This window comes from Corythoichthys intestinalis, chromosome 9 (genome assembly GCF_030265065.1).
Source record: "Corythoichthys intestinalis isolate RoL2023-P3 chromosome 9, ASM3026506v1, whole genome shotgun sequence".
In the NCBI taxonomy this organism is placed as follows: Eukaryota; Metazoa; Chordata; class Actinopteri; order Syngnathiformes; family Syngnathidae; genus Corythoichthys; species Corythoichthys intestinalis.
Window position 1 is genome coordinate 22763309 of NC_080403.1, and position 25214 is coordinate 22788522.

The 25214-nt window shown below is 38.9% G+C and overlaps 1 protein-coding gene across 5 annotated transcripts in view; it reads right to left on the reverse strand.

Moving 5' to 3' along the window:
* The window catches only part of gli1 (GLI family zinc finger 1), a 119147-nt gene that overhangs the window by 8827 nt on the left and 85106 nt on the right, over positions 1-25214 (reverse strand). For 3 of the 5 annotated variants that reach the window (XM_057847250.1, XM_057847246.1, XM_057847247.1), the window contains exons 2-7: positions 13337-13449; positions 5315-5550; positions 4655-4747; positions 4369-4573; positions 3982-4144; positions 3776-3895 (exon numbers count right to left, since the gene is read on the reverse strand). In XM_057847250.1, coding sequence (XP_057703233.1) covers positions 3776-3895; positions 3982-4144; positions 4369-4573; positions 4655-4747; positions 5315-5550; positions 13337-13407 — 888 coding nt within the window. In that variant the 5' untranslated portion in view covers positions 13408-13449. Of the gene's footprint in view, positions 1-35; positions 116-3775; positions 3896-3981; positions 4145-4368; positions 4574-4654; positions 4748-5314; positions 5551-13336; positions 13450-25214 lie in introns of those variants that run through there. The other 2 variants (XM_057847248.1, XM_057847251.1) reach the window with 2 other exon arrangements.

Consider the following 25214-nt stretch of genomic DNA (forward strand, 5'->3'; position numbering starts at 1 on the left):
ATAATATGTACATTCTTTACAACAACCATACTTACGGACAAATCTTGTCCAAGGATCATATAAGCACAACATTACAACGTAGGCGTCAGCCCGAGACATCGTGCAGCCATATGAACTGGCAAGAAAAAACTAAACCATGTCGCAAAGCGACCACAAGAGTTCGCTGTTGTGCTGCAGCACAAAAAGCCTTGCTGTAAAACTTACCAAAAGGCAGAAAACTGTCTGAGCGGGACATGTGTGTTAATTGCGTCAAATATTTTAACATGATTAATTTAAAAAATTAATTACCGCACGTTAACGCGGTAATTTTGACAGCCCTAATTTTAATTAATAATTGCTTTGTGATTTTTCTATGGGTATTCTTTTTAAGGCAAACATTGTGATAAAACTATTAAAATATTGAAAACACATTGCTAAAATATATGAAATCGTACTGAAATGGATTATAAATAATGTTTGAATACATTTTTCAAATATTTCAAAATTTCATTTAATAAAAAAATGATTAAAATGATTAAAATGATAAAAATGATTAAAAAAAATTTTTTTTTACATTATATGTATTAGAGGTGCACAATAATTATCGGTCCTATACTCAGAATTATGACGTCATCCCAATAAATCCGATAACAATATTAATAGGCCCGATCATATGTAATATATTTGGCGCAGTGTTGGTGGATTGGGATGTGTGTGTTTGTTTCCACTCCTGTTTTGCCAGTATGCAAAGTTTTGTTACTGTTCTGGAGGCCGTATTTTTCCCATCACTGAGTGATAAACCTTACTATGGCAATTAGCAAATGTTTCCATTTTACAGTGTTATGTTTACAAGTTCTTGAGAAGCCTTATGGTTATTGATAGGCTTGCTGTCCTATAATTGGCAGGTTAAGAAAGTTGTTTCATGGACCAAGACCACAAAACCAAATGTTTTATCTGCTGATAAAGCACAATAACTGTTAGGTTGTTTTTTTTAGTTCAGTGCTCATTGTTCAGGGGAACACATTGTCAATTATATTGACTGATTGATTGTGAATGCCTCTAATTATATTGAAAAAATTAGCACTTTATTTTAAGTCAAAATTGTTCTTGTCTTTGGTTAGTTCATTAATATAATGTTCATTTCATCATGAAAATTCTGGTTAGGTCAAAGGCAAATCTACAGTATGCTGAATCCACCAAGTATTTTTGACCTTCAGGTGTTCAAAAACTCAGGTGAATATATTTAAAAATGATATACAGTGATACCTCAGCTCACGAACATAATTGGTTCCCAGAAAGTGTGTGTAAGGCGAAAAGTTCGTCTTCCGAACATTTATTTCCCATAAGAAACCATTAAAATGAGAATAGTCCGTTCCCAGGTCCCCATAAAACATAATTTCCTACTAAATAAGCCTTAAAACTACACAAAAATATACCTTATTTTATGTATAATAAATGTGCTATTGTATTGTAATTAAAGAAATAAACTGTACTGTATAACAAAGTCGTTTTATTTACCTTTGTGATGGTAGTTGATGGCTTGATGGAATGGAGTGGGAGGAGGAGGGAGGGAGGGAGGGAGTTACTGTTTGGAAGGAGAGTGTTACCGGCAAAGTGCGCAGTTAGCGTAGACTCCACTGCTGTGCCCCCCACATGCTTTTGGTTGTTAATAAAAGTGCCCACAAAAAGCCATCCGACGCCTCTGGGTGTTTGTATGCACGCCGCCACCTTTCTGGAGAGGAAATCGGGCGAACCGAAGACAACCGACGACAACGAGCCAACGTGACTCGCCGGTCCACTTCTCACTACGGTGGGAAGCTGAAAGCACCGCCAATTACCAGTCGAGGGCGAATTGGTAACACGAGTCACCTTCCATAAGGACTGTAGGTAACTCTTTTTCGGTCCCATAATAGCAAAAGTACACTCAATATGGTCCAAAATGTCTATCAAACACAAACCACGTCCGCACTCAACGAAAGTGAGGGGACGAACTGGGACGCCGTGAGCGTGCGTCAGCTTCTCGTGGCGCTTTTCGACCGCGTGAATTGGTTCGTCCGCCGAAAACTAGTTCGTCAGCAGAGACTATATGCTCGCGAATTTAATGTTCTTGAGGCGAAAAGTTCGTGAGTTTAAGCGTTCGTGAGCTGAGGTATCACTGTATATATTATCGGTTATCGTATCGGTATCAGCCTTGAGGAGCAGGAAGTTATCGATATCGGTGTCAGAAAATGGATATCTTGCACCCCTAATACGTATGAAACTTTTAAGAATATTAAAAGTATTAAAACCTATATTTAAATATTGATAAAAAGTAGTTATACATAGTACAAATATTGAGAAAATTTGAAACTATTGACTGCAATACAGAATTCATTCATTCATTCATTTTCCATGCCGCTTTTTCCTCACGAGGGTCGCGGAGGTGCCGGAGCCTATCCCAGTAAAGTACGGGCAGTAGGCAGGGGACACCACAGAATTTGAAAATCAAAAACATTAAAAAAACAAATAAACAAAACAAGATTGTTACGAAAACTGCTCAATCAAAATGTGTCTATCCAAAAACTTATCACGCTCATATTGATGACATTGCCATTGCCATTGTCATTGCCACGATAGTGGTTGTAATGGCGTACCGCACGCATGCTATTTTTAGATCGTGACTTCAGATCCTAAAGCGGAAGTAAAGTAGAAGTGGGACATTATAGACCCGCCCTCGCATAGAAGCAATGTTAATTCTGCTACTTTTCTCCGGTAATCTTTCAAAAACGAACAAGCTGATCACGCATTGCTTTTTTGGAACTTGTAGAAACAACTCTAGACATTAAGGATGTTTTCTTCATACGTTTCCCGAAACCAAAAACACAGAGGAAAAAATGTGACAAATGAATCAACTTGTGCGGACGTTTTAACGCCAGCTAGGTGAAGCCAGGGTGAAGCCATTCACATTTCATATGCAGTAAACATTTTGTTTGATTGGCATGCTTCTTCATAGGACAAAGAGGTAAGCCATTTTGATATTTTTAACTTATTTTTTAGCGTAACGTTGTGCCGTGCTGCTTCTGTCTGGCAATGAATGACCTGAAAATAATTAAAATGGTATTTGACTGCCAGTTACCTTTTCTGTTATATAAAATAAAATAAAAAACTTTAGTAAGGGGGAAGTGTAAATAAGTTATAGAATAAAAATTTGTTATCAATGAAAAAATTAAAAGTTTTCGTTGGCTGTCACTGAGTAACATTTGCGATCGCTACACAAAACTAACTAAATTACCCCCAAGAACGGTTAGAGACACAGGACAACCAGAGGATATCATATATAAAAAAGACAGGCCTGGTGGTAAAGGATAGCTTGTTGAAACAGGAGAATGTCATTGTAAGTCGCGTCGATAAAAAAGCTAAGGCTATGCTTAGGTCGGCTAGTTTTTTTCCGTCTTTTTCAGCCTTCGACATTCAAGCCATCTCTTTAACTGAACATTTTTATGTTTTTCCACATCTTTGCCAGTGAATTTGGCACCAGGGACATCATTTTCGGAGAGAATTGGTAGGTTTAGCTCTGTAAACATCTCCTTTGTACACGATTTTCATTCATTTCCTATTAGGGACAAACGGTGGTGTGTCCCCCACTTAGCAACAGTAGCTAATGTCATGAATATTAATGAGCAGAAGTGACGTGTTGCTTGCGCTACGCCATTGAACTGTACTTCATAGCAAAGGGTGTTTTGTATGTTCATTTGTCTTCTTGTGTAAGTTCATAACAGAAAACTTGACTTGGTTGACTGGTTCAAAAGATGCTAACTTGTTCTGGTACCTGAGTACCGGTGGATGAAGGGCTGGCCAAATCTCCCTCAGATCTCTCCTCCAAGTTTTTCATAGTCATGGCATCCATCCCCACTCCCAGCCCCGGCTCGGTTTTTAGCTACAAAGTACATCAAATACGCACATTTAAACGAACGCTATATGCTTGTCGCTCAGGCTGAGCGAAGATAAAAGGGCAAGTCTTACTTGTCCATGTTTAGGCGGCACGTGGAGACGAGGGTTGTGTGCGGGAAGCCGAGAAGCCTGGCACGGGCCTGGTGTGTGCGTTGTACTCCCGCCTACTCCCCCATACATGGAGCCCTGAGGCCTTGATTGGCAGTTCATGCTACTGGAATAGCCTAGTGATGGGCTGCAGGGGGTTGCAGAATGATGGGAAAAAACACATTCACACAACTGGTTAAAAGTGCAGTTTTCATCACACAATACCAAGCTATAGTGGTACACCATTACAGGGGTGCACAAAAATGATTGACTATTGTAAAGTGTTCCTGGCCCCACTTTTCAAGAGAGAATATTTACAATGTATATTTACATGCAATACATTAAATCAGCATATGATATGTTGCGTCTAACCTCATGGAGCTTACAGACAGATGCCCGTACGAGCTGCCGCCGTTCCCGTTGGGCGTACAGCGAGCATTTACAAAGGCCACAAGAGAGTTGGGCGAAGTCCGAATGACCGTCTGCAGGTCCACGCTAGGGTCAGACAGCGGCGAGATGGACAGCGCTCGTTTCTTGCTCAATTTCAGCATTGAGCGCGGTGTAGAGAATCTTGAACCTGCTCCAAAGTGGCATTGTTATAAAAAAAATCCGCTAATAATGGCCCTTTTTAATGTCGTCATTGTTTTGGGTTTCTTACCATCACCCGAGCTAATCTGATCAGAGTTTGACTGGCAGAAGTTGGGATGGGAAGACATCATGTTGTTCTGGTTGCAGTAGGGGGCGTTGTTGCCTGTGAAAATAGCCAGAGTTCAGGTTACCAACACTCACACAAGTGTCTAGCACAGGGGTGGGCAAAGAATTCCACAAAGGGCCGAAGCGGGTGCGGGTTTCCGTTCCAACACACCTTTTCACCAATCTGGTGTCTTGCAAGCGCAATAAGTTAACTGCAGTCAGGTGCTTTTTTGTTTCAGCAGAAACCTCATTGGTTAAACTGTCTGTGATGGATCAGTTGGAACAACGACCAGGACCCACTTGAGGACCAGTTTGCCAACCGCTGGTCTAGCATTTAGTCATTCCATAGCGGGAGAAATCAAACTTGGGACATTCTTGTGGTGTTCCACCGATACAGGACTAAAACACGGTCATCGATAGACGGGAGTTCTAAGAAATAAAGTGCTGATGATGTGCAATATGTACTTTGACATTTATATTCCAACCGTTGGTGGGAAAAATCCCTGCAGTGTTGGTTTTAGATAGATATTAATAAAGTCGGTTATGATGATCGTATAAGTTTTAGATGTTGGCTTTTAATATTTTACAAAAACAATACAAAACCTGGGCGAATAATCACACTGACCTTCCGTGGACGTCATGCTTCTGTGTCCCATCATCCCGAGGGGCGGTGGAGCCTGGGGAGGCCTCATGTATTGGTCCAAGTGACAGTGACTGATGCTCTGCACTGGTGCCGATCCGTGACCCATAGTGGAAGTCATTGGATTGTAAATGGTTCTGCAGTCCTGAGGAGGGCCGTTGAGTAACGGTGCTCGCAATGAGGGGACTTCACAGTATGGAGACTGGTCTTGTGGCAGTAAACTATGAAACAATCCAGAATATCATGGAATTAGTTCAATGGATGGATTAGAGCGCTGACATCTTCCAGGTTGAACAAATAATAAACATTGGCAAAATCTCTCACACTCAAGGGCAAATGGTTTGTATAAAATGGAAAGATGAACATCATCCTACCAAAGAGCTGAAGAAGTAAGGCCATCTTAGCTGTAATGCCTCTCTTCCCACACTAGAGGGCAGGCTGTCATTGTTTTGCTTCTGCCTGATAGAAAGAAGCCCTTTGGGTATTTCCCATCCCATTTTGGGAACAGAACTTTCCAGTCTCTCTTAAATTTCACCATCGAGTCAAACAAACGTGCCTATTTTTGTCCCTCTTGTCCATCCATCCACCTTTTCCTAATTCTCTCTTTCAGCCTTTCAGATGTATTCACCACTGAAGCTTAATCTGTGCTCTCTAATCCATGAATGCCCCCCCACCCTAACCCTAGAATTGCAACCAAGCTCCACTTTTCTCTTCATTCAATCTGCTGAGTTTCTCAGTTTCTCCCCCTGCCCCCTCCGATTCCCACCCTCGCCTATCTCCTTCTATCTCCTCCACCTTCCTCTACGGCCCGGTCCGTTGGCTCAATACGGTAACCTGAGTGGGGCTGCGAGGCAGTCATGCAGAGCGCAGCGGGGGCCGGTCAGCCTGTAATTAGCAGCTGTCAGAGAGCCCGAATCCGCCCCGCAACCTGGGTGGCATGGCTAACCAGGGAGGGGAGGCGGCCTTGCTCCAGAGAGCGAAAAGCGGGGGTATGAAGCTGAGCACGCTCCACAACAATTGCAGCAGAAAGCAAACAGAAGCAGGTTGTGAGTGTCTACTGAGGTGTCACCATCATTGAAGACTTTAAAAAGGCTATATGGAGACTGCCACCTCCGGCCTAAAGTGTAACTGCCAACGTGTTAAGCTCGTGCATGGCGCGCATGCTTGTGCGAGCATGAACATAAAGCAACGAGTGTTTGGCCCATCACATCAGCACCAAAAACGTAAAAATAGCAATCGTGATTGTTTACTCTTACTAGCAAGTTTTAAGTGGGTTAGAAAAGTGTTTTTGCAAAGTGTAAAATGGACTGAGGCTTAGTTCAACAGGGCTGCTGCTGCATAGACACACGTGGATGTGCACAGGCTTGTGTTCGCCCAGTGTTCGGCCTGAGCATTCGCCATTGATGGGAGGAAAATGCGCCTTTTGGGGCGGTTACATATAAATAAAGTACATAACTATAGATATATTCCGGTAGTCCTCGGGTTATGACGTACCCGACTTATGTCATTTTGCTTTACTAAAAATTTTACACCTAACAATGCTGGAGTCTCTTTCTTTCTTTCTTTTTTTTTTTTTTTTAATAATGTTGACTTTTGTTTTGTGACACTATATGCGATATTATTGACCCCCCCCCAAATTTTTTTTAACCAATTTACAATAACACAGTGAGAATACAGTATATATTCATAGATCAAGTACACCCATCTAAACACAATAAATGTTTACTCTTAAATTAAAAAATACTTTTTAAGAAATCACAACTAAAAATAGACCATGTCTCTTTTAAGTAAACGACAACAATAAACACAGAATAAATGTCTTTTTCAAGAAAAAAATACAATTCCACTTTATACCTCTGTGCCTAAATGTTTTAGTTATTAAGTTGTAGTAACACAAACAATTGCACTTGAACAACAACAGAGAAAAATAGAGTAATTAGTAGCAGTAACAAAAATTTGGCTTCAGTAAGTATCAAACAACATTAAACTGAGGTAAAAACGTCCCATTTCTTTAGCAATTTAGCAGACTACACTTTTCGTGAGGGAATGCCATTTTGCACGGTCTCGTTTGTATTTCTCACATTAAGCTAATACCTCTGTAATTTTCGATTGACGTGACAAGGAAGGCTCCGCTTGTTGCGATGCAGTTTTCTTACCAAGCAGTGAAAACTAAAGAGGGTGATTCAAATGAGCAAGTAGATTTGTACTGTTGGCCATCTTTGTTGAAACAACCTCCAAACACATTTTGCAGACTGGTTCATTCTTTTTTGTTGCCTCGCCATTTTCATTTGGTTTAAATTCAAAATATTCCCACACCGGGGCTGTGGTGTTTAGCTTAGAAATCAGGGTTTTCCATCCATTTTTATCTTCCTCACTCTGCTCGCTCTTTGCTGTGCACCAACAGTGCACCTGGCCCCGCCTCTCTCCATTGAATGATGGTCACTCAAACTCAAATGTATAAAACGAACATATCCAGAAGTCAATAAAACAGTCAAGGAAGCCGAACTTTTAACAGCACGTCTGCCGCACATCTGCTGTACGCGTGCGCGCATGCACGTGCACGCAAGGCGATAAATCGCAGCGGTAAAATTACCGCCTTCATTTTTGTTTACCGTGCGATAAATGGAATTATTGCATATCGCGACAGGCTTAGGTAATACTAAAGGCATGCGAGTATGAATGCATACGTGAAGAACGTATTTGCACACACAAAGAAGAGCGCACGGGCAAGCGCACACACGAGGAAGAGCACATTTATTCCAACGAAGAACCACAGCCGAGTGACAGAGAGAGGGAGGAATTAAAGCCTGCAAGCCTGCGCGCACAGTTGTTGCATGTGAAGCATCCACGGAAGCAACACCTGTATATAAAACCTTTTGTACTGTTTATTGTGCATTTTCAATGGTGATCGAATACTTGGGCCGAGTTTATGTGATTGTGTTTGATGATGTGCAGACGCTAACTGATACATGCTAAACGTTTGTGTGGATTGTTATTTCTGTATCAGCAGCTAGTTATAGACGCAAATTTGAATGGCTGTTATTAAAGATGAAACAGATTAAATTTTCATTTTCATTTTGATTTAATCCTGGAAGTGTTGATGTCATGAGCAGCAAAATAAAGTCAGCTTAGTTCGCTGTCTAGCTAGGACTTGGGGGGTATTTAGGGGTACTTAAAGGGTTAAAGGGTACTTTCGTGGAAATTCGTGTTACGTTGCCAGCATAGGAACAGAACTCGTTTGTAACATGGGGACTACTTGTATAAATGTCAGTGCTCTGTGTACTCACCTGAGGACTGGTGGAGCATGCATGAAGTATTAAATATTAACTAGTGTTGCACCGATACCATTTTTTGGGCCCGATACCGATACAGATACCTGGCTGTGCAGTATCGGCCGATACCGAAACCATTCCAATACCACTCTGTTTGCAAAAAAAAAAAAAAAAAAAAAAACCCTATAATATACAGAATATATATATATATATATATATATATATATATATATATATATATATATATATATATATATATATATACGTATAAGGGATGCAACGATACAGTTAAGTCACGGTTCTGTATGATTTTCGATACAATTCAATACATTTAAGGCTCTGAAACAGAAAATACAACTGCTTTTATTATTATTATTATTTTTATTTTTTTTGCTAACAAGCAAAAATAACAGTGCCATCATATAAACAAGCATTTTAGTGCAAAATATTTATGTGCTTACTTCTTACTGATCTGAAGAAATTTTGTATATACTGTAAGTGCTGAGAACAATCTTTACTGTTTGTAAACTGGGGCACACTGTTGATTGCTGCAGCCCTCTTAGCAGCTATATTTATCATATAAGCAAAACATCCTATTTGTGGTCCGAGTCCATCTGTAACATGTGCTGAATTAACAGTATTTGTAGCATTATCTATCACTGGTATGGATTGATTTGGCCTGCTTAACTTCCATTCAGTCATGGCGGTTTCTAATTCATCAATGTAGTATATGGACTACGCGTCGCTCCGGGCTCACGCAGCTAATGGCATGGGATCTAATGTTCACATCTAGGTTGCTATTTGATGATATCTAGTGTGTGCGCACGAGAGTTGGCATGGGATCTAACATAGGACATCTAGGTTGCTATCTGATGATATCTAGTGTGCGCGCTGCGCCGCTTGGGTGTTTTCTGGCCACAGAAGTCACTTCTGCTCATTACTGCACAACACCAGCATAATATGACAATCGACTTTCATAAACAGGACGAGTTTGAAGTACGGCGCTCTTAATTTGCCACTCATTATTCATCATGAAACCATGAGTTTGCTTAGTCTCTCACGGTCTTAACCATTCTGATCCCTTCGGTGCTATTACAGTAAGCGTTAGCTTAAGCATGCTAATCGATGGTGAATGCCATGTAAGAATCGCAGCGTAACATCGCGGATATGCGGTGTAGTGAATATCCTTAATATTGAATGCGAAAGTGTTAATTGCGTTTGGTAATTTCGAGACAAAGACATACAGATGTCATGCATTGGGATTTGGGAAGTTGGCTCACGTGGGGAGGACTGTTCATTTGCGCTAAAGTGATGCCAGTAGATGATATCGGCGCCCTACATGTTGGTACTCGTCGATACCAATACCACAAATTCGGGCCGGATCGGCGCCCCTTGCAGATACTGGTATCAGTATCGGTGCAACTTTAATATTAACACAAAAAAAACCTCCATATGGTACCTTTAAGGCTATTTGATGGGGATTCGGGTTCTCTTCTTTAAGAAACCTTATGCCACTTCATTAGTTTTTGGGTGAACAACATATTTACACTACACAAGATTTGTCAGGTAAGTTTTTTGGGGTGAAATTATTATTCATATGATCTGGACCATTTTGGATTAGTTAGAGTCATTTTAGTCTTTTTTTCTCTTAAGAAACCATTGTACAGTCAATGCATATCAATATCTGCTTAAAAATACTGGTTTAGTTGCAGTGTTGTTTTTGCCAACGATGACAAGACCGACAATATTTCGTCAACGAGCAATTTTTTCATGACGATGACGTCACAATGACGCACTGAAAATGTGTCTTGGAAGACTAAAACATAACGAGATGGATGACAGTTGTCGTCTGACGACACGAGAATGAGATGAAAATTCGGCAGAGTCATAAATTCCCAATGTGTGATATTTTCTAACTGTACGTGTAGTTAGAACGAATTTAGCAGTGTTTAGTCGTGTCACTCATGTGACGTGCTGCACCTCCACCACACGTAAGAATGTGCCCATTCCAGGCTCATTTAGTGAAAGGTATGTGTCAGGTGCTGCTTGGTAAGTTTTGCTTTCTTATCTTGGCTAGATATGCCATGTTGCTTTAGGCTTTAAAGGTCTGTGCTGAGTGATCATCAGACACTAGACTAACACGTAGCGTTAGCATAGCGTTCGCGTTATCATCTTGGAAAACATTTTACATGCAGTTCGTGGCATCTAGGTGAGTTTAATTAATTGCAAATAATGTGCTGTTTTCCTGCTGAGTAAGAGTGTGACAATATCTTGATACAGCGATATATCGCGATATTTTGCAACCCGATCGGTTATTGATATGCACCCGCCAAGTATCGATACTTGTGTTTGACATACTGGCCATACAATTGAGTATGGATGCTATAAACTGCTCAATGTTTGTTAAGCAATTCCTTGGCGGTCCACTAGGGGGGCTCAAGGGTGGCGGTAAAGGTAAAGTGCGCACAAGTCGTCTTGAGAAGAAGAGAGGAAGCTCCAAGTGGGTTAAAAAAAAAAAAAAAAATCTTCGTGAGAACGGTGTAGGAAAAAGTGAGAAAAATATTGATACAAATCACACATGTGGACACACTTTAGATTTTACACCAACAAGAAAGGAAGTAAGGTGAACAAGGAGTTTGCTGTATGCAAGAATTGTCTAACAAAAATAAGGTTCACTGGCAGCTGGTGACGAAGTGGACATCGGATTTCTTCACTGCGTCGCTTTCATCACTTGAGGTAAGAAAGTTTTGCAATGTAATTAATTTTTTAATTTAAATGTATTATTTTGATTACATTTGGTATTGAATGTTATGAAATAAACAAGGACCCTAAACTGGATGAAAATGCGTATCGAACAAGCCTACATAAATTCACTGATTTATTTGATATAATTCTAGAACCACTTTCCATCTAGTTTACTACGCAAACTGTTATTACTGTCATTTTGATACAATACAGTAAGCTATCAAATTTGGTTTGAATAGCTTCCAAGATATATACGGTGATGTGCATGATAATTAACGTAGCTTACATATTAAAAATAGCAAATTATTGCATTTTTAATTTCTATACATTCAATTCATATTTTTTTAATTCACTCAATACTTCCAACACACACAAAAAAATTAGGATTTCAACATAAAAGCTATTAAAGAGCTAATATTTTTTGTTTTATTTTGTTGTTTTTAAGGTGAGGAAGAATGTGACTGACTGAGTTCGACATCTCAAATGCTGTAGCAGATGGTGGAAGTGCTCAAACCAAAGAAAAGACCCACCAATTTTATCATTGCCCCACTCCAAGCTCAACTGCTGACTGACACGTCCAGCACTGTTAACATTTTTTAAAAGATTTAAAACTTCAAAGAAATGAAGGGTGCCATTAATCATGATCTCTCCAAGAGATATAAGTGGTTGTGGTTTCTTTCCTCTATATGTGCAGGTACACAATTTGCAGTAGATTTATATTTTACAGCAATGTTGCACAGAAAAGGTGTCACTGTTGAATAAATTACTTAAACAGTATTTTTTCAATTTTAAAATCTGTTTTTTTTCTTCGTTTCAACAGGTGTATCATAGAATATCATGTATCAAATTTCTGACCAATATATTGGTAATTCCTGTATCGTGATATCGTGAGATAATCGTTATCGTGAGCTTTGTTTCGCGGATCGTATCGTATCGTAAGGTACCCTGAGGTTCCCACTCCAACGGCTGAGTGTGTATTATCATTGTAAAAATGGTGATGTCCTTGTAGACTCTACAGTTATGTGCTTGTCTGTCATGATCATTCGAAATTGTTGGAAACCTTTTATTTATTCATTTATTTATCCATGGACTTAAACTTTAGAAGTTTATAGACAAATTTATTTTGAGAATTGTCGACTAAAACTAAACGAAGACGAACACGTTTTGAAATGACTAAAATATGACTGAGACGAATAAATATTTTTGTCCAAAAGACTAAGACTACGATGAAAATTAAAATGGCTGCCAAATACAACACTGGTTAGTTGTATATAAATTTTATTCTTCTTTCGTGATAAAACCATAAAAAATGTTTTGACAAATTGAAAGTATTCATCTTTGAAATCACAGCTCATTATTTAATACAAGAATAAAACTTCTCAAATGTAAAATTGTAAAATGTAAATAGTGCTCAGTTTCTAAAATGTTGATTTCAGGCAACTTAATGGGTTTCTCCATGGGCTCATTTCTTCTACCAAAGATCCACTCTCATTTTTAGTTTTTTTTTTTTTTTTTTTGGAATAGGAACTGTACATTCATACCAATATCATCACTGAAAAGATTGAATGACTATCATGTATTTTATCCTTCTTCCCTTAAGAAGCTTTACATTTGATGTTTACAAATATAAACCTTAATCTTAAAATAACAGTTTATGGTTCAAAGCTTCAGTTGGTAAAAAAAAAAAAAATCTAGAACAGTCTGCAATATACATTATATTACGTAATTCAGAGGCTACTTAATGATTTTTGGATTGCACAAATAGATAGTCCTTTCCAGTTTAAGTATAAAAACTGCGTAGAACTCTGAACAATTTTCACCATACCTAAAATCTTTTACGGTCCTGGTAATTTCAATTGCCATAATGTTTTGCTTATAATTTTCTAGTAAAGTAATTCATGGACAAGGCATGTTGATAACTACTTCTTATTTGATAACATTAAAACTACGTTTTAAACAGTATGTACTCCTTGAGCGTCAGGCTTCTTACCCTCTGGGGGGCTGTCCAGGCGAGGTGTCATAGTGATACAGCCCCTGGTGCGGCTGCATGTCCACAGGCATCGGAGCTCAGAGACGGCCGGCTGCTCAGCTTACGCCACCGACCTGCCGGCGGCCAAACACAAGGACGCAAGCCTGTTAGTTAGGACTGACCGAACCACCTAACCAAAACAAACCAAAGCGGACCGAAATAGCAGAGAAGCACAAAAACAATTGCGGACGCGTAGGATGTTAATAACAGAGCAAAGCAAACAAGAGAAGGCCTGATCCCAAAGGTGGTGTTTATTTTAAAAGCGGCGCTGGTTAGGAAATACATTACATTAGAAGTACAACTAGGAATTATAGTGGAAATAACTGACATTCAAACCCACAGAATTTAACTTTTACTGGAACGCAAAAGAACTATATATATATTTTATATTGCATATGAGTGGAAAAAGAACATTTAAGAAGCTGTGAATTCTCATTTTTTTGCATACAATTTAAATCACATGATCTACAGTATTGTTTTTTTTTTCTCATTTTTTTAGATTAGCTGCTCATCAACGTGTAGACTTTGAGAAAACAATGCAACATGTAAGTGTATAGGATAGTTAATTAAAGTATAAAGACTTGACATTTCCATCCTCCTTTTGGCCCTGTTTGTAACAGCCGAATCAATAAATTGACCTCATTCAATGCCTGCCATTTTCAAAAAAGAACATTCCTGGCATTTTAAAGGATTTTGAATTTTTTTCGGGCACCATCATGTTATTTCCAGAGGATTTGAATCGGATAAAAAATGATTGGGATTTTAAAATGTATTTATATTTATTCTTAGGTATAAAACTTATTGGCTGTCATTGACGGCAATGGACATCTAATCCATTTTGACTGAAAGGGCTGTGGGGCCCAGCCCCTCATCATATTGGATTCGCTATTGCCATCAATGGCAGTGAAAAAGTACATATCAGTATGTTTTATAGTTTATATTATACTTATACTCAGGGGTGAAAGTGGGCCAGAACGGTCAGGATTGCAGTTCCAGTATAAGATTCAGGGCCAGAACGCAGTTCCGGTATAAGATTCAGGGATGCTGCTCCGGTACACGGTGCTTTGATTCCGAGAATATGACGGCAACTGCCAAAACGCTATGTAAAAAAAAATGCTAAGCTGCCACACATGCATTTCATCTCCAAAAAGAAAATCTACCAACATCAGATTTACATGCACAAGTGTTAACAACAAGCATAATAAAGTGCTTGTGTAGCGTAATCCGTTTCCACCAATATTTATTACCGTATTGGCTCGGTCCTGGCCCTGATTATAAGACGACTCCCTCTTTTTCAAGACTCAAGTTTGAAAAAAAGACTTTTTGAACACCAAATTAATTTTTATACAGAAAATAATTACAGTACATCTGAAACAAATGATTATAACAATATATTTGAGAGAAAAAGCATGTTATTTTGCCTAATTCAAATCTTAATATCTGAACATTTAAATATGTAAACTAAAGTACAATCACATTTGTAAATGAATGGCTTCTGGTTTTTGAAATGTAAATAAACCAATCTATTGTGATAAAACAACAAAATTGCAATAACTGCATTAACCATCAAAGTGAAGTCTAACTGTAACTGTAGTCTTGAAACAAATCTGAATAAGGAAAAACATTGCGATAAAATAATGCAAACTGGTTAAACTTGAGAGTAGCGGAGATCTGTCACGACAGAACATCGCTTCAATGATATCTGGCGCCATCTAGCGTCGTGAATGGGTATAATTTCTAGACCGCGAATATAAGACGACCCCCACTTTTTCAGTCTTATTTCAATGCAAAAAAACACCGTCTTATATTCAGGCCAATATGGTATTTATTTTATTCCACGGACGGCATGGAGGTTTCCTGCAGTTATCCGAGTCTGACGATGATGAGTCACGTCAATGTGCGAATACACGCAGCGAAGCAAAACGCCCAGACTTATTTATCCGTTCAATTGGCTGACATACTGATGTGATCAGCAGAGATAGTTAACTCTGATTGGTTCAAATGTGCATGTTTTCTGGAACAGCAAAAAAAAAAAAAGTTGTTGAATTGATGCGACAAAAAAAGGGCAAAGCAACATAAAATGGATCAAATCTTTAAGAACAACGAAAGAGTTGAGGAGTCTTGTTCATCATATTTTGTTTTATTTGCTATGATGGGGAGCTTCAGAACGTCTTGGCTGTCAATGTGCACTTTGGACTTATATTTGTTCATTCACGTTAGGCTACTTATTCATTTCCTTATGATTTAAAAAAGTCAATGTTTGCGCGATCTTCAAAATATATTCTATTTCACTCTGCATAATACAAGTAATTTGTACTTATTTTTCTGAATGTATGTTACCTATATCTTAATTATTAAAAAAAGTAAATATTTACATTAACTACAATTCTAATATACATCCTCTGTTCTTAAGTAGTTAAAATTGAGATTTGGCATTTAGTATGTGAGGAAATGAGGGAAAATAAAAAATTAGGAGATGGAGGTTGGGGTTACTGCTGTTTTTGTCAACTTTTATTTGAAAATCATTGAAAAAAATACAATTTTGAATGAAAATCAGTTTTTGTATGTGTTAGAAAAAAAACTGATAAAACAGTTTTCTTTGCGTTTCAGTAATTTAAGATCATTGAAAAAAATACAATTTTGAATGAAAATCAGTTTTTGTATGTGTTAGAGAAAAAACTGATAAAACAGTTTTCTTTGCGTTTCAGTAATTTAAGAGGTTTGACACCCCCCCAAAAATGAAAGAAAATAAATAAATAAATAAAATTTCTGGCTCCGTGGCGACCTTCACGTCGGGGAGTTTCGGCAAGAAACTTAATTTTTTTATTCATGTAAAACAACATAGTTGAGCAGAATTTGTAACCTTTTAATGTGCTGCATAACAGACTTAAAAAGAGATTTGTAAATATTCTTTTGGCTCCGTTGAAACCCCTGCTATGCTACTGCTTTTTTATGGCTTTAATGTTGGGATAGCTATGTTCAATTTTTTTTTACCAATCAATACATGTCAGAGGTATCTGATCTGGACTCGGTATCAGATTTCATGCAAAACTATGGGATCGGAATATGCCTAAAATAAAATGTCAAATAAATTACACTGCATATTGCTGTTGTGAGGCGTATAGAATAGAATAGAATAGAATATCCATTTAGTGTAATTGCTCATTATTTCAGAGCAATGAAATTTGTTCCAGGTACAATACACCAAAGGGAAAAAACTACTGTTCATCAAATTGGCAAATTTTGCATTAACAATAAGATTTTCCAACAAAAACCAAGGGTTTTTTAAATTCATGATTGTCAGGCCAAACTGCTCTCTTAGCAGATCAGGGGGTAAAATGTCTTTTGACACACCTCGCGCCAAAGGATAATAGCTTAGGATAATCTTTTAGAGAGATCCGATAATCAGACTTTTATCTATTTCGACATGGAGCGCTTGAACTCCATCTTTGGGCGTTTCAGAAAGAAATCAAATCCTGTTGATGCAAATTCTTCCACTCAACAACTATGACACGGCCTCTTGTGGAGCCGACGATCATGTTGCCACCGTTCATATGACGACCGCTGGAAAAAGTTGCCTTGGCCCCAAGATGAAAGCGTCTGTCTGCTGTTGCCGGGACTGTTATGTGGCTGCGCAAGTGTTAAAAGGGCAGCAGGGAGCTGTTTAAGCCCACAAGTCACCTTTGGGGATTTGGAGTGTAAAGTTAGCAAGTGGCTAAATGACATGGGCGGCCCGCTGGTGGTAATTGCATGTATTCGCCGCTGGCTTGGCATGTATGTATGATAATTAGCTGCGAGCGCTAAATAGAGATCTCGCCGTGCACTTCAGCTGTCCAGAACTCGTAAATGCCATGACGGGGCACTTACATACACACATACACGCACACACACACACCTGTCAGTCTCACCAAGGGGGTATCACAATATTGCAGTGTCCAACAAGTCTGGAGAGGCCACGACACTACTGTCTAAGTGCGTAAGTGCGGTGGCAGGTGTAAAACAAGTGTGTGCGTTAGGCCTGAACAATATTGGAAAAAGATTATCATTGCGATTTTTTTGAGGGTTTTGCGATATTAAAACTAGGGCTGTCCCAAACGACTAATTTTCTCCCGATTAGTCAGCCGACTATTTTTACGATTAGTCGACTAATATAATAATTAAAAAATATATTTTTTGTTTTTGTTTATTAATTTAGCAATGAAATTTTTGTTGACGCTTATCAATTTACAAAAAACATATTGGAACACTTAAATTATTTACTAAAGTACAAATAAACACGTAAATAACAATAATAAATCACAAATAAACAATGACTTCAAATGCTGATAGAATTGACTAGTGTAGCATCCCGATTGAAAAGATGGTCTCTTAAACTCATGGTTTACAACTTTTATTCCATCCTTGATGTAATCACACTGTAAGAGCTATGGTGCACACAAATAAAACAACAAAATTAGAAATTAACGAAAACTTTTCACCTTTTTCCTTTTAAACCTTATTTATATATCAATGAATTGCCTATATGAATTGCCTTTACCTTAATTTATTATCATTGACAATCTCTTCCTTGAGTGCAATCACTGTATATACTGTATACATTTATGACCTTTTAACGTTATATAATTTTCTATACCATAAAATAAATCATAACATGAAATAAACCTTTCAGTTGGCAATACTAATAGCACTTATAGGCCCATTGTCAATGAAACATTATTATTTAGTAAAGCGACAGCACCCTCTGGTGTACAAAAAATGAAAAAAAAAAAAATTTTACAAACGGGGACGGCGTTTGAGGTGTTTATTCACGGTAGTGACGGGATCTGTCGTTCACTTGAGTAAACGAATCCATTCCGGTTCGTTCAGTAAAACGATTCGTTCAAACGAATCGTTCAACGAATCGTTCGCCCCCCTCATCTCCCTCCCCACCCAAATGAATCGTTCGGTTAGTGAACGGGAAGTGACGTTGCCGAACGAATCACCAAAGACCGCTTCGCAGTATAACTGAACGGGAAGTGACATTGCTTGGTCCCTCCCTCTCTTGCACATTGACCACTCGTCGTAGTTTCAGAAATGAGTGACAGGCGATATCATTCTGCTCTCAGAGACAGCCTCGTCTCCCTCCCGCTGCTGCAAAAGCGAGGGAGAACTTCCGCGTCGTCTGTCCTAGTTTTATGGGCTCAAAGTCATGGCTCGTGCTTGCATTTCGAATTAGGACACGGTTAAACATTTTCCTTTTGAGGGGGAAGTCGGGGTTTGGGGTCGGGGGCGCACGGACTTTCTTTAGCATGATCTTGCTCACATATACAATGCTGCTGCTAACAGCCAACGCGGCATGCCTGCTGTCACGAAAATAAAAATAAATCGAAAGTTTAATTTCTAATTATGGAACGGCCAACACATCATATTAACCTCTCGCTCTGTTGTATTTTTGTTTTTTATTATTAAGATGATCGTTTTGAATTTTTGCACTGGTATTAATAAATAAAATAATCCGGTCAGCTCCCCTGTCGTCCCCGCATCTCAGATCGTCAAATGCTGACGAGAAATAATTGTTTGCCTTATGATTTCGCCTTTCTACTCTCATTAGTCTGTTAAGAAAAATGTAGACATATTGCGACATCTCCCGTGTCCGCGCGCTTTGTTTTTGGGGCGCTTGAGTAGCACATGATGGACGGATTGACATAATTTGTCAAACCAACCGACACCCTCTGACACGAAAAAAAAAAAAAAAAAACACTCGGAAAAAATTGACATGTATATACAGTTTCATTGCAAATCAGTATTATGGTGATCATACTAAATATTATTTTTTTTCTGTGCACATATGAGGTACATATCGCTGCCATGAAGCCTCCATATAGTGACAGTTCTCTGCCCGCTTCACTGCCGTCACGCGACCGCAGCTCAGGTTTTGCTTGCCTCGCAGCTACGCGTGTTTTAAATTACTGTAAATTTGATAGTATATCGTCATAGGCACAGTCCCGAGTCTGTTGAGAAAAGTAGAACACTAAACCATGCTCGCTAGATTTGTGTGGTGTTTTTGTCTTTTTGAGCAGCATTTGATAGGCTCCACGTTAACAAATATGTGACAAAGTCGTTTCCTTTCATTTTATGACTCGTTCACCGCATAGTCATTACTGGAAAGTCAAGTTAGCAGCAAGCTAGGTCAGGAACCGGAGGACCGAATCACTGAACGGGAAGTGACAAAACTCAGTCTTTCCCCCCTGCCTGCACGCTGGCTGCTTATTGGCCACACGTGGAAATGAGTGACATACGCCATGATTCTGTTTCCGCTCCCTCCCCTGCCCGCGATGAGGCTGGCGTCTGATTGGTCGTGTGCGATGTCAGAAGACGCTGCCGCTTGCTCAACGCCCTCCCACGCAGCGAACAAGCGCCACCAACTTCATAGAACGAATCAGTGCAGATGGTGATTAGTTCGGTCTCGTTCACCCAAACAATTCGTTCTAAAAGAACGAATCGTTCGCGACCGATACAACACTAATTCACGGCCGACGTGCAGCCAAGCACGTGAAGAGACAGTGAAGAGACAGGACACAAGAGTGTACCCTCCTTTATTTCTTTGAAATAATTCAATGTTTTGGACACTCTGGTGCGCTTTTTTGGCTTTGTGCCGCTTTCCCCGCTTGCATACAGAGCATCCGACATTCTGAACTTTCCGCGCATATTTTTTTTTTTAACCCTTCATTAACCGTCAACGGGATGTTGTGCTCGTCGACGGATTTACGTCATCGATGACGTCGACTATGTCGACTAGTCGGGACAGCTCTAATTAAAACTAGAAGAATTTTCACCAGATAACTTGAATAGCTCTGTTAGGGATAGGCCTGAACGATAGCGGAAAAAAATAACTTTCCGAGAAAAATTGCCAAGGCTCTACACTTAGTTTTTGTAATGGAAGTGCAGCCACCTGTAACCCTCCTGTAGTATTTGTCACAGCACTGACTAGGAGTGGGAACCTCTTGTTACCTCACGATACGATACGATTTGCGATACAAAGCTCACGATAATGATGATATGACGAGATGGCGATACATTGGGAAAAAAAAAAATGAAAAACAAGCTTCTGCTGTGAATTGGAATGAGTTTATCACTAGTAGACGTCCAATCCATTTGAACTGGAAGGGTGGCAGCGAATAAATATTCGTTCATTCGCTGCCATCCCTCCCACTTCAAACGGATTGAACGTCTATGGCCGTCAGTGACAGCCAATGCCAGGCAATGAGGTAATTTTGGGCCATTTAAGGTCATTTCCTTTTGATTTTCAGTTACTTCCTGTTGATTTGGGGGTATTTTATGGGTCACTTCCGGTTTATTTTGAGTTACAGAACAGGAAGTGACCTGGTAATCACCCAAATGAATAGGCAGTGACTCAAACTCAACAGGAAATGGCCTGTAAATGTCGTAAAATGAACAGCAAGTGACCTGTAAATGCCCTGAAAATCGGACAGAATGACTGTGAATGCTCTGGTTTCGAATGAACAAACGTTCCCTGTAGAGCTGAAACGAATACTCGAGTAACTCGAGTTTAAAAACTGATCCGAGTAATTTTATTCACCTTGAGGAATCGTTAATTTTGCCAGCTCTAAGCATCACGTTTTGCCCGGACTACTTTTAATGCGGGACAACGCGCTGACGTCACGTGCGTAGAGGAAGAAGCAATAAAAAAAATACCTTACTGCAGCCGACAGCCGTTGCGAACTGCGCCGGCATTGCTAAAAACTACGCCCGCATGTTGCTACGGTGGTAGCAGCCTAGCAGGTAGCGTCTGATTCGTGTCATAGATATCACATGTACGTAGAACTAGATGTGAAATGACCAACTCGGCGGCGTTAATGAAACAGCCGCCATCTTAAAGCAGTACACTTCTGAGCGTTCATAAATAAAATTAACGTTACTGTCACTCGCTCACTAACGTTATCCCTGCGGAGGGCTAGGTTTCTATTAATTATGACCACTGTCGATGCGTGGCTAACTCTTACATACAGGCTTTATTTAATCTGTGAAAACAGTGCTGTAGAGTGATTAGGGTGTAAAATAAAAACATAATAATGCTGTCAATTTTAGCTCAGTAGTAATTGCTGGATAAAACACCAAGTAGTACTGGTGCCTAATGTGCTCCAATACAGCACAGCATTTATTTTGAACACCGCAAAAACTCAAAATCCTATAAAGACTTTGCCTGGCACGGCCAGACTGTTCTCCCTGTATTTTTCAAACACTGAGAGAAAAGTCTGGGAACCAGCCCATTAACGGCCTCTCGAGCAAGTACAAAATCAATCGACAAATCAGATTTGTTTATTTGCGTGACGTGTTCTCAACGAGCAACGTCACTCTTGCGCGTCGGAAGTCGTCTCCACAAAAACACAGATGGTGAACAGGAGAGCCGAGAATATGTTCCAATCCGCGGTAAAATCAGTTTTAAATTGCCAAAAACACATCGACACGAGTCATTGACAACAGTCTGTCTCGCGCTAGCCATGTTGAATAAACTCCGCTCTCCTCGTATGTTTACTTCCGCGCGCAAGTCCCTCGTCGTTTTACTAACGTGACGTCTGCCCGTCACTGATTGGTCCACTCCGCTGTCTGTTTGCTGTGGCTTGCTCCGCCCTGGAAATTGTATCCGCTGAATGGTGGCCAGACTCAATAGCTGGAACAGCGGTGAGTCTAGTGTACCAGGCAAATAAAGACTTACAGTTTAGACTAACTTAAAACTTAACTAGAACTTATAGCTTGACACAAGTGGAAATTCAATTTAAAACACGTAGGAAAAACACCTAACTTTTAAGTCATGTGTGTTATCAAGCGTCATGACATTTTTAGGTAAGAAATATATATTTTTTATAAGATCTAAAAGTTTTTGGAGTGAAAGCAGTGAACTAGTCTTTTTTTTTAGTCACATTTGAGATGCAATTGTTGGCTGTTTTCAACAATGTACATTGAAAATAAAGACAATGATTGACTGAAAATGGTTCAATATTACATGAAATGTCTTGTTTTCTCATCTATATGTATAATTGCTCTTTACCTAAAAAAAAAAATGTTTTATCCGATTACTCGATTAATCGATAGAATTTTCAGTCGATTACTTGATTACTAAAATATTCGATAGCTGCAGCCCTAGTTCCCAGTCTAAATGGATTGGGCGTCAGGCACCGTCAATGCAGCCTTAGAGTTAACTGAGACACTATTATGGTGGAAGATTTTGGTAGCGACTTGTTAGTTCCTTTTTTTTTTTTTTTTTTTTTTGACACCTTTTTAAAACGATATCTCGATTCTTGGCAGGAGTATATCGATAACCTTTTGGGATACAAAGTATCACGATATATCACCATTTCTATATGTTGTCACACCCCTAGCGCTGACACAAACAACCACACATGTAGCTGTCATATTTCTGTTCAGGACATAGATTTGGCCTTTTTAGTGAACTGATAGCCATCCAGCTATCATTTTCTATCGACTATGGTGTATCCTATCCACTGCGAGTCTATTCCCATTGACAAAAAGTGGACTAACACCGTGGACTATTTGCCAGTAAAAAGGGGGTCTTGAAATCTACACCACTGCATCTGAATAAAAGTGGGCTATGTAAATTACGCAGATGAGTCAAAGTTCTTTGTGTCGTATTCGCACAAATAGCTTGTACTGCTTGTATTTTCTGATTATGTGATATCACCATTTTTCCCATCTCAAAAAAGAGGGTCGCAAGTATGGTATTAGTATTGGGTATTAGTATTTCGACTACCGAAAAGAAACAGACGGCCGCGGCTAAGGGGGAAGGACATACAACGTGAGGGCAACACTTCCAACATAATTTCACATTTACGTGACCTCATTCGTCACTTTACACAAAATTTAAGGTAAGTAAACACTGTCATGAACGTTTCCTACCACATATGAGAGTTCACTCCAGCGTGTTTCGTGTGTCTAGCGATGGTAAAACAAATTCTATAACGTAAGCTTGTTAACAAGGCTATTATTGTGGCTAGGTAGCATACAAAGATGGCTAAATTATTTCCTTACTTTAAGCTTACTTTTGTTAAGTCTTCCGCCATTGTAAACATCTGTTCAAAAATAGCATTTTCAAAATACAGCCAGTGGTATTTTTTTCTCTGGTGACTTTCTGTGTTGAGAGGAGGTGTATGCGAGAGTGTATAATGTGTAAATAATGATACGAGTCATACACGCTCAGTCTCCGTTAATATTCAACTAATTAATACTAATAGTAGTAGCAATATATTAACCCAGAAAAGGTGAACATACTCACATTCCTGCATCACAACTTGGAGAAATATGTAGAAAATGAGCAAGTCTCAAAAAATGTTGAGCATAGACTTCATAATTGTATTGACAGGTCAATGCCTTCAAGTAGGGGGGCGTCCTCCAGTCCACTTAAGTTATTCGCAGTCGGTCGCAGTTATTCAACACACGCAGCGATCCAACTCCACATTTAGAATGAAAAAGTACGAAAGCTGTACTGCATACAAACAGGAAGGATTGTCTCAGGAGTGATTTGTTCGATCGAGGTTTGAAGGTAATTATTATATCTTTCGTACCATGCATGCATTTTGAAACAAACAAACAAAAATCAATGGGAGATATTAGCCGCTACAGCACTGGTGTCATAGCTCGCAATATTTAGGTAAAATAAATGCTAAATGCCCGTTTTTTTGCTCTTTTAACAAAGAATCAAGACTGTTTTACGTTCATATCTATAAAGAATATGGGGATTTAAGCATTTATTCACAAGAATTTTCACCGGAAAAGCTGTTTACATATGGCGGCCGCCACATTGACTAACAGTCTACAGTAGCATCGTACTTCGACATATTTATGTAAAATAAATGCTAACTGCACGTTTTAAAAAAAAAAAAAAAAATTTATGCTTTTAAACAAGAATCGAGACTGTTTTACGTCCATATCTATAAAGAATTTTGGAATTTAAGCATTTATTTACAATAATTTTCACCGGAAAAGCTCTGTTTTCATTTGGCGGCCCCCACATTGACTAACAGACTAGCATCGTACTTCGACATATTTACGTAGAATAAATGCTAACTGCACATTTTTGCTTTTAACCAAGAATTGAAACAGTTTTGCGTCCATATCTATAAAAAAAAAAAAAAATCAGGGATTTAAGCATTTATTCACAAGAATTTTCAACGAAAAAAGCTCTTGTCTGTGATTCCACTCGGTCAGCTTTGATGGCCACGCCAACAATGTAGGCCCTATTAATCGGCCCCGCGCCACGTGTCCCGTCAATATCGTTATGAAGTCTATGGATGGAGCTTTAAAGTCAGTGAATTGCCTATTTATTTAGAAGTGTTTTTACTTTTTTAGGGAATTTTTTTTTTTCCCTAATGTTTAGCAACTTGAGCTGTGGCAGTGGGTTTAGTCTATAAGTTCTATTTATTTCAATTTTATTTAAAATATTTCATAATTTTTGTTGTTGTTATTTAAAATTTATTTTAACATTATATTCATGTTGATGTTCCAATTTGCAAATATGTTGTGTAAAATAAAAAATTCTGTTCAATGGCATTTTTTTAACCCATACATCTCAAAATAACACATTTTAGAGCTATAATTTCAATACCGTGAAACCGCGGTATTTTTGCTTAAAGTAAACATACCGTCAAAATTTCATACCGGAACATGCCTAGTTAAATCCCACAAAAAGTGATGTGTTGGGGGGATCAGGTGATTTATTCCCATGTGTGAGGACAACTTCACAGGTGAAGTGTCTAAGGATTGAAAGAAAATGTCACCAAATGTGAATTATATACGAAAACATTGCTTCTGTTTTTCTATTTCG